At 42.4% G+C, this 11,018-nt stretch overlaps 1 protein-coding gene across 1 annotated transcript; it reads left to right on the top strand.

Annotated features, from left to right (window-relative positions):
• Positions 1 to 3,919: 3,919 nt before the first annotated feature.
• LOC138874909 (uncharacterized) lies at positions 3,920 to 4,571 on the top strand. The gene is made up of 2 exons (XM_070153704.1): positions 3,920 to 4,086; positions 4,337 to 4,571. Exons 1-2 carry the CDS (start codon positions 3,920 to 3,922, stop codon positions 4,569 to 4,571), a joined length of 402 nt encoding a protein of 133 aa, XP_070009805.1.
• The last annotated feature ends 6,447 nt before the right edge of the window (positions 4,572 to 11,018 follow it).

Genomic DNA, 11,018 nt, shown 5'->3' on the forward strand with positions numbered 1-11,018 from the left:
CCCTGCTAGAGCCGCCTGAGGCCGGGGCCGAGGTAGAGACTGAGGATGCCTACGTGGTACAACTAGAGCACCCGAGCGAGCTGCTACTACAAAGGAACCACCAGTAGCTCCAGTCGGAGGAAAATCACCTAATATGCCTACTACTACTCCAGCTCTTCAGGAGACCCTTGCACAGTTCATAAGCATGTACAACACTCTAGATCAAGCAGGGTTGATTCTCCTTGCTGCAGCCACATCTCAGGCCGGGGGAGGGGCATAGACTCCCGTCGCCCGCATCCCAAAACAGCGGGTCCAGGTTGATCAGATTCTAGAGGTTATACCAATACCACCTGTAGCCCCAATTCAGCCCGATGGTATGGCAACAGCTTCATAGGAGGAGCAGCGTAGGCTCAAAAGGTACAAGAAGTATGACCCTCCTACATTCAGTAGTCTAGTGTCAGAGGATTCCAATGGATTTTTGGAGGAGTGCCACCGTATCCTCTGCACTATGGGCATAGCAGAGTCGAGTGGGGTTTATTTCATTACCTTTCAGCTTCGAGGAGCAGCCTATCAGTGGTGGTATACTTATGAGTTAGACAGTCCGGCTGAGGTAGTTTCCCTTACATGGACTCAGTTCTCGTACATGTTTTTGAGAAGTATGTCCCTCAGAGCCTCAGGGACGTATGACACGCGGAGTTTAAGCAGTTGTGTCATGATGTTATGACTGTTTCAGAGTATGCAATCTATTTCAGTGACTTGGGTAGACATGCACCAGCCTTGGTTTCTACAATTTGAGAGAGGGTCTATCGGCTTATTGAGGGACTCATCCCCAGCATTAGGACTAGCATGGCCCGGGAGTTAGAGATGGATATCTCATATCAGCAGGTAATAAGTATTGCTAGGATAGTGGAGGGCATGCTTGCTCGGGATATGGAGGAAGAGCGGCCAAGAGGTCTCGAGAGTCGGGCCATTTTTTCTGTTGCCCATGCCCCAGCTGCAGTTCGTCATGGTAGGGGTTATGTGAGTCGCCCCATTTATTTAGCTCTTTTAGCCGCCAGTGGTATTCCAGCTTCTCCTAGACCTCAGGAGCCTTATTATGCACCTCCAGTATCGAGTTTGACTCCTGCAGGAGGTGCTATTAGCGGTCAGTCCAGCAGACCTGGTCTGAGCTAGTCACAGCCACCACGTCCTCCCAGAGCTTGTTGTGAGTGTAGCGACACTCGCCATATGGTGAGAGATTGCCCCAGACTTAGGAGGGGTGCACCACCATAGACTTCTCAACCACAGCGTGCTCCACCAGGTCCTCAAGCTATGATTACTGCACCAGCTGCCACCCCACCTACTCAGCCAGCTCGAGGTGGAGGTCGGAGAGGTAGAGGTCGCCCTAGAGGGGTAGGCCAGGCCAGATACTATGCCCTTCCTGCTCGTACAAAGGCCGTTTCTTCCAATTTTGTCATTACAAGTATTGTTCCAGTCTGTCATAGAGATGTATCAGTTCTATTTGATCCAGACTCCACTTAATCTTATGTGTCATCTTATTTTGACCCATATTTGGGTGTATCTCGAGATTCCTTGAGTTCCCCTATTTATGTGTCTACTCCCGTAGGAGATTCTCTTATTGTGGACTGCGTGTATCGGTTGTGTTTGATTACTCTTAGTGGTTTTGAGACCAGAGCCGATTTATTATTGTTCAACATGATAGATTTTGATGTTATCTTAGGCATGGACTGGTTGTCACCCCAATTATGCTATTCTTGATTGTCATTCCAAGATCGCGACGCTGGCTATGCCAGGTTTACCGCAATTAGAGTGGAGGGTTACCTTTGATTACACTCCCAACAGAGTTATTTCATTTCTTAAATCTCAACGAATGGTTGAGAAGGGGTGCGACGCGTATCTAGCCTATGTGAGAGATGTCAGCATTGATACCCCTACAGTTGAGTCAGTCCCAGTTGTGAGGGATTTCCTTAATGTGTTTCTAGCTGATCTTCCGGGCATGCCGTCCGGCAGAGATTGATTTTGGCATTGATTTGTTGTCGGGCACTTAGCCCATATCTATTCCTCCTTACCGTATGGCCCCTCCTGAGTTGAAGGAGTTGAAGGAACATTTGCAGGAATTGCTTGATAAGGGATTCATTTGGCCCAGTGTGTCACCTTGGGGTGCTCTTGTCTTGTTTATGAAGAAAAATGATGGTTCTATATGTATGTGCATTGATTATCGCCAGCTGAACAAAGTTATAGTGAAGAACCGGCATCCTTTGCCTCATATTGTTGACCTATTCGCAGGGTGCCAGGGTGTTTTCCAAGATTGACTTGCGTTCAGGTTATCATCAGTTGAAGATTCGGGAGCCAGATATCCCGAAGACTGCTTTCAGGACTCGGTATGGTCATTACGATTTCCTTGTCATGTCATTTAGGCACTTGGCCGTATCTTACAATTCAAGTTTCCTTTTTTATACATTCAAATAACATTATCATCCACATTAATAAGGCCTATCATATAAGACATTGAACACTTAAGGGGGAAAACTTGGAAATTCTAATCACACGGAGGCTTTTTATACAAATTAGCATAGAAGACTTTATTCGATTCTTGACATGAATTCCTAACCCTTTATCAACACATATTCCACATTTTAAACACATTCCCAAATAGCATAATGATAGGGTAAGTATTTAGAACAATTATTGAACATGAATTAGGGCAAACAATTCTAGTATGAGCAATTTAGGGACTTACACCAATTACACGACCACCGGGGGTTCGATTCTAAGAAGAATGTGGTTTAGCCATACATACCTCAATTGAGCTTTCCTTAATTCCTATAATGTTCTGAAATGTTCACAACTTCAATCTATTTTAGCAATGTAGCACAATTGAACCCATAATTAGGAAAATGATCATAATCCTAGCTCACTTGAGCATTTTATCAAACATTATTGTGTTCATTAAGGTTTTGTGGTCCTTTTGTAGAAGATTACACTATCACATTCCCCATTCTTCTCTATCTTTGATTTACAACTCCCCCGCATCTTCTAAGAACACATGCATGCAATGTAATCACTCTCATCCCCATGAATTATCACACTAATGGCTCATTATAGCTATGTTTGGAATTAAGAGCTGGGGTAATGAAGTCTTACCTCTTAGGATGAAGACTTAGGTGCCTCACTTGAATATCTTCAAGGTTTTAAGTGATAATTGAAGAACAATTTGATGAAGATTAGGCCCTCCTTCTAGGACTCTCTCTCTGTCACTTTAGAAATATCAGAAAATGTGCTCAAAATGATCTAAAATGGGAGTTTTAATGGAATAGGGTCGGGTTTAAAAAAAATAAGAAAATAGGAGCTCCGACACAGATCTGCGGTCGCATATGCAACCATATAATGCTTCTGCGGTCCGCAAATGGGCTACATAATTGGCCTCAACCCCTAGTATTTTTTTGCCTCGGTCTGCGACAAGTTTGTGGTCCGCAAACCTATTTTGCAGTCGCATAATGTGCCGTAGAACTCCCATATACAAATCTCAAAGGCGAATATGCGATCAATGTCCCGCGAAATGGGTATGCGATCGCATAATGGGGCCGCAAAATGACATCAAATATTAGCCCAAAAGACTGCCTCACTCTGCGGCCATTATGCGGCCCGCAGAGTGATTATGCAGCCGCATAATGGGCCACAGAAATGCATACTTCTGTGAATATTTTCCTTTAACTTTTTAATGCACAATTCAATCCAAAAAGTCCGAACCACGAAGAGCTTGCAATTTTTAGGAAGAAGTTTCCTTTAACTTTTTAATGCACAGTTCAACAATCTCTAACACATAATCCTAACTTGGCACCACGATACTCTATTTTTAGGAAGAATTTTACAGGGCCTTAAAGGCGCGGTGTTGATGCAGGACCGTAGGGTGATTGCCTACGTGTCCAGACAATTGAAGATGTATGAAAAGAACTATCCTGTCCACTACCTTGAGTTTGCTGCTATTGTTCTTGTCTTGAAGATTCGGATGCACTATTTATACGGTGTTTCTTGTGAGATATACACTGATCATTGGAGTTTGCAGCATCTGCTCAAGCAGAAGGATCTTAATTTGCGTAAGAGGAGGTGGTTAGAGCTGCTTTAGGATTATGATATCACCATTTTGTACCACTCGGGGAAAGCCAATGTGGTGGCCGATGCTTTGAGTTGCCGGGCAGAGAGTTTGGGGAGTTTAGCTTATCTACCAGCAGCAAAGAGGCCCATGACGCTAGATGTTCAGGCCTTATCCAGCCAGTTTGTGAGATTGGATATTTTTTGAGCCTAGTCGAGTATTGGCTTGTGTGGTCTCTCGGTCTTCTCTTTAAGAGCGTATCAGGGAACGTCGATATGATGACCCCCATCTGGTTGTCCTTAGGGACACGGTCCAACACAATGATCCTAAGGAGGTCACTATTGGGGATGATAGTGCATTGACGATGCAGGGCAGGCTATGTGTACCTGATGTAGATGGTTTGCGTGAGTTGATTCTTCAGGAGGCTCATAGCTCGCGGTACTCCATTCATCCAGGTGCCGTGAAGATGTACCAGAACTTGAGGCAGCATTACTGGTGAAGGAGGATGAAAAAAGACATAGTGGAGTATGTTGCTTGATGCCTAAACTGGCAACAGGTGAAGTATGAGCATCAGCAATCGGATGGATTGCTCCAGAAGTTAGAGATTACGGAGTGGAAGTAGGAGCAGATCACTATGGATTTCGTTGTTGGACTCCCACAGACTCAGCGGAAGTTTGATGCAGTTTGGGTGATTGTGGATAGACTGACCAAGTCAGCTCATTTCCTTTATGTGATGACTACATATTCTTTCGAGCAGCTGGCTTGAGTTTATATCCGTGAGATTGTCAGACTTCATGGCGTGCCGGTATCTATCATCTGTGACCGGGGTACGCAGTTTACATCACAGTTCTGGAGAGCCGTATAGCAGGAGTTGGGTATTCGGGTGGAGTTGAGCACAACATTTCACCTTCAGATGAACCGGCAATCCGAGTGCACCATTCAAATTTTTGAGGATATGCTCTATAAGTGTGTGATGGAGTTTGGAGGCTTTTGCCACTTGTGGAGTTTGCTTACAACAACAGTTATTAGTCTAGCATTCAGATGGCACCGTATGAGGCTCTGTATGGCAGGCAGTGTTGGTCCCTAGTTGGTTGGTTCAAGCCGGGGAAGGACAGATTATTGGGTACAGACTTGGTTCAGGATGCTTTGGAGATGGTTAAGGTGATTTAGGATAGACTTCACACAGCCCAGTCCAGACAGAAGAGTTATGCAGATCGAAATGTTTGCGATGTTGCATTCATGGTTGGAAAGCGGGTCTTGCTTCGTATTTCGCCTATGAAGGCCGTTATGAGGTTTAGAAAGAGGGGCAAGCTGAGCCCAAGGTTTATTGGCCCCTTTGAGGTGTTGCAGAGAGTTGTGGAGGTTGCTTATGAGCTTGCCTTACCTCCCAGCCTAGCAGGAGTTCATCTGGTATTTCATGTTTCGATGCTCCGGAGGTATCACGGCGATCTGTCTCATGTGTTGGATTTCAGCTCAGTCTAGTTGGACAAGAATCTATCTTATGTTGAGGAGCCAGTTGCTATTTTGGACAGGTAGTTTCGAAAGTTGAGGTCAAAGAACATTGCATTAGTAAAGGTTCAATGGTGGAGTCAGCCGACCGAGGAGGTGACTTGGGAGACCGAGTAAGATATGCGTAGCAGTTATCCTCATCTTTTCACCACTTCAGGTATGTCTCTATGCTCGTTCGAGGACGAACGATTGTTTTAAGAGGGGGAGGATGTAACGACCCGATCGGTCGTTTAGAGAGTTAGATTCCCGATCCCCTATTAACTACTTCCCCCGTATCTATTTCTGCTATTGTGACTTGCTGGGAGGTTTCGTTTCGGGTTTTGGAGTGTTTTGGGACACTTAGTCCCTAAACAGAGGCTTAAGTCTTAGAATTTGGACCGTTGTCAGAACTGTGTGAAGATGACTTCGGAATGGAATTTCATCAATTCCGTTAGTTCTTTTGGGTGATTTTGGGCCTAGAGTCATGTACAGATTGTGTTTTTGAGGTCTGTAGCTCATTTAGGCTTGAAATGGCGAAAGACAAATTTTTTAAGATTTGGACCGGTAGTGGAATTTTTGATATTGGGGTTACATTTTGATTCCGGAAGTTGGAGTAGGCATGTAGTGTTGAATATGACTTGTGTGCAAAAATTTGGGTCAATCGAACGTGGTTTGGTTTGTTTCGCCATCGGTTGTCAAATTTAGAAGTTTTAAGTTTCTTTAAGTTTGAATTGGAGGGTGATTCGTGATTTTAGCATTGTTTGAAGTGATTTGAGGGCTCGACTAAATTCGTATGGTGTTTTAGGACTTGTTGGTAGGTTTGGTTGGGGTCCCGGGGACCTCGGGTTTGTTTCGGATGCTCAACGGATGATTTTGGACTTTGCAAAGATAGCAGATTTTTTGGTACTTTTGTTGCATAAGTTTGTTCGTCGTGTTCGCAAAGAGGAGCTCGCATTCGCGAAGGAGTGGCTAGTGTAAGCATCATGAACGCAAGGAGTAGGACGCGTCGTGTAGAGGAAAAATGGAATAGCATTGAGTAGGACGCGTTCGCGAAAGAGGAATTTGGAGTTGTGGATTTTTGCTCTATGCGAACGCGAGGAGATGGTCGCGTTCGCGAAGAAGGATTTCCTGGGCAGTACTTAAACATTTCAAAAACCAGGGTTAGCCATTTTTAGCAAAACTTGAGTTTGAGAGCTCGGATTTGTACGAGATTTTGAGGGATTTTCAGAGATATCAATTGGGTAATGATCTTAACTTGATTTTGGTTATATCTCACTAATCTATCATTAATTTTATCATTTAAATTCGGAATTGGGGTGAAAATTTAGGAGAAATGGAAAGAAGTTCTTCAACTAATATTTCGAATTTTGATATCGGATTTGGATAATTTTGGTACGAGTGAACTCGTGAGTGAATGTGTGTTCATAATCTGTGACTTTTACCCGATTCTGAGACGTGGGCTCAAGGAGGCTTTTTGGGCGATTTTTCCAATTTCTTTCCTTAACTTTGATTTAATTAGCTAGATTAGTTTCTTGTAGCTATATTTATGTTATGTAATTGGTTTTGGCTAGATTTGGGCCATTCGGAGTCATATATTTGTGGAAACAACATTGTGACAGATTGATTGAGCTTGGTTCTAGGTAAGTAACTTGCTTAACCTTGTATGGTGGAACTCCCCTTAGGATTTGGTACTGTTTGATATATGAGCGCCGTGTACGTGAGGTGACGAGTGCGTACACAGGCTATTTGTTGAAAACTCCGTTTTCATTAAGTAAAATATTTGTTTTCCTTTAACTGAGTTGCACTAGTATATGTAATTATCCTGTTTTGATTAGGACAACATGTCTACGTGTCTTAATTGCATATCTGAACTTTATGCAGCATGCTTAGTGAAATTTCTGCTTCTTCATTGACTTGTACTTAGACTAAATTGTAGGATTTCCGTGTTGTAGTTGTAATTCTATTGTTTGAGCTGCATATTTATTTTGGGACTACGGAATGGTATTTTGGGAGACTCCCATACTGCATTTTACTTTGGGACTACGGAACGGTATTTCGGGAGATCCCCCAGCACTGCATATTTACTTTGGGACAACTGAACGATATTCCGGGAGATCCCCTTGCACATTTACGTTTGGGACTACGAGACGGTATCATGGGAGATCCCCTATTGTTATCTCTGTGCTCTGAGTTGTTGTCTTTCTATAATTCTATTCCTGTTAGATTTCTGTATTTATTTTGACTATGCTATTTCATTTTGTCTTTTTCATTATATATATACCAGTAGGGCCCTGACTTGATCTCGTCACTACACGACCGAGGTTAGGTTTGTCACTTACTAGGTACCATTGTGGAGTACTCACGCCCTTTCCTGCATATGTTTTTCGTGTGCGGATCCAGGTTCATCTTACCAGCTTCAACACTAGTTGTGGTCACTACTGCTTATTGGAGACTTGAAGGTATATCTGTTCGTCCCTGCAGTTCTTCGGAGTCCCTCTCTATCCCCATGATCATTTTTCCTTCTTTTTGTAGAAATGATGTATACAATAGTTAAGACTTCTTAGTAGCTTGTGACTTACGATATTCCGGGTTTTAGGAATTGGTTGGTACATTTTAGAGGTGATAATTGTATATGCCGAGTGGCATTCAGTTGCTTATTCAATATTTGTTACTGTTAGTAGTTAATGTTCATGCTTTTATTTCATTTCCGCAAAGAGTTAGTCTTACCTAGTTGTAGAGACTAGGTGCCATCACAACAAACTCACGGAAGGAGAAATTGGGTTGTGACATTGTTGCTATCTCTCATTTACCTTACTTGCATTTGTCCACACTGTTTTCTCAATGTTCTTATTATGTGTTTCTTCCTTGTTGCCTCCATTGCTTAAAATTCAGTTGTGGCTTATCTGTTGTATTTCTTTATTGCCTCGTTTTCCTCGTTTCAATTGTTAGATTGTACTACACTGGTTCAACTTCTTTTTCTTATCCTAATAGGTGTCATGACCTATCCTTGTCACTACTCTACCGGGGTTAGGGCTGATACTTACTCGGTACCATTGTGGTGTACTCATACTACGCTTCTGCACATCATTTTGTGCAGATCTAGGTACCTCATATAAGCCTAGGCCTTAGTGATTTGGCTTTACATCTCGAAGACTTCAAGGTATATCTGCTTGGAATCTGCAGGCCTCAGAGTCATCCTCGCTCCTTGTTTTTCTGATGCTGACTCTTTATTTATATAATGCTGTATAAGGGACGTTACAGTATATTCGTGTAAAGCTTATGACTTAGTCTCACCAGATTTTGGGAGTTATTGTCAGCAGTATTGTTGAGTTCTTTTATGATCGCTAGATGGTTTAAATTTGAAATTTTATTATTGTTTCCGCTATTTCTCCATGCATGTTAGGCTTACCTAGTCTTAGAGACTATGTGCCATCACGACATCCTTCAGTAGGGGAATTGGGGTCATGACAGCTCTGCCTATGCCGCAACCCCTATCTCGGCCCCGGCCCCTACCCCTAGTCGTGGCTGCAACCTAGGATTCCACCTTCTGTCCTGTTGTGGATGTTGTGCATGTCCTTACCATCTACTAGAGAACAAGAATAGAATGGTTCAAACTTCAGTGATAGACTAAAGTCGCACGATAGAGAAAGAAAGAAATGAAGTTTTCCTAAAGCTCTATAGCCTATAGAAGATAATTACAGATGTCTCTATACTGATCCTCTAGACCTTACTCTACTAAGCTTGCTCATGACTCGTGAGCCCTAGGTAACCTAGTGCTCTGATACCAACTTGTCACGACCCGAAATCCAAGCTGTGGGGCCGTGATAGCGCCTAACATCCACTTGCTAGGCAAGCCATTGTTAGTTAATTACTTAACCAATTTTAACAATTTATAACAGTGTAATGATAATTAACAATTGATAAACTCATAAATGAACGAAATATTTATATAAATAATGCGGTACTAAACTACTCTCAGAAATCTGAAGTCACAAGTACATGAGCAACTAGAATACTATAAATGCGGTCTGAAAAAAGTACAATAGTCTGAAACTAGATAAACAGTAAAACATGATAGAAGAGGACTTCAGGTACTGTGAGCGTCGAGCAGCTCTACCTCAAGTCTCTTGTAGTAGTTTAATCCGAGCAGTCTTCCCTACGTGCCGCTCGGACCAACACAGGGATCTGCACAAGAATTATAGAAGTATATCATGAGTACCACCGACCCCATATACTCTGTAAGTGTCGAGCCTGACCTCGACGAAGTAATGATGAGGCTATAACAAGACACTCACTATTAACCTGTACGAATAATAATAATAGAACACAGAAGTAGAAATAAAGTAGTAAACTTATAAAACCCGACCTTAAGGTCAACTACCAGAGGGCCCCAAAATAACATGATCCCAATTCTCATATCACAGTACCGAGACAAACTCTACAACTACAAACGGCTACAACATATCATACTCTATTGCGGCGCACAACCTGATCCCAACAATCATCACAATATCTGTTGCGCGTGCAACCCGATCCCAACCTTTATCACAATAACTGTTGTGGAGTGCAATCCGATCCGAATATCATATTATATCAGTATCCATTGCGGTCTGCAACCCAATTGTCACGACCCAAAATCCGTTAAAGGTCGTGATGGCGCCGGACACCACTGGCAGGCAATCCAACACGAAGAAGTTAATTAAACTCTCAATTTAGTATTTTAGAAATCATTTCTTTTCCTTACATTAAACAATACATAATGAACTTCACTGAATAAATAATGATGTCTTTAACGAATTTGAAAATTGAAAAATCCCACAGTTGTCCCAAAAACCAGTGTCACAAGTGCATGAGCGTTTAATAAGGAATAAAATAAAATACAATAACTGTCCGGAATACAATTTGGACAGAAAGGGAAATACCAATACTCCGAAGGAGACTCTGTTGACTGCGGATCGCACATAAGATGCAGCTCGTCTAAGTCCCCATGTCAACCACGCTGTTGCATCCACAAGGCCACTAAATGTATATATGTTTGTACAACAAAATGTACAGCAAGTGTAGTATGAGTCCGAAAATAACGTGTACCCAGTAAATATCATGTCTAACCTCGAAGAAGTAGTGACGAGGGGTCGACTTCGACACTTACTAGTGGTCCAACAATATCAAGTACAGTAAAGAAGTTAATAAATATGAAACCGATTAAATATATGAAATAAACATGTATATAATACGTAGTATAATTCCCCTCTTTACAATTTTACTCAAGCTCTCAACCAGCAAGTTTCCTCCATAACCGGAGCTTATATATATATGTAGAGATAGTGGATTTCACCAAAGAGGTTGTCATAATTCAAATAAGGGAAAAATCTCGGATACACTTGCTTCTTGCCAAATATTACGTACGATTCCATGAGGATAATATATATAGGAAATGTCGTACGGCCCGATCCAACAT

The sequence above is a fragment of the Nicotiana sylvestris genome, chromosome 8 (assembly GCF_000393655.2).
Source record: "Nicotiana sylvestris chromosome 8, ASM39365v2, whole genome shotgun sequence".
Classification (NCBI taxonomy): domain Eukaryota; kingdom Viridiplantae; phylum Streptophyta; class Magnoliopsida; order Solanales; family Solanaceae; genus Nicotiana; species Nicotiana sylvestris.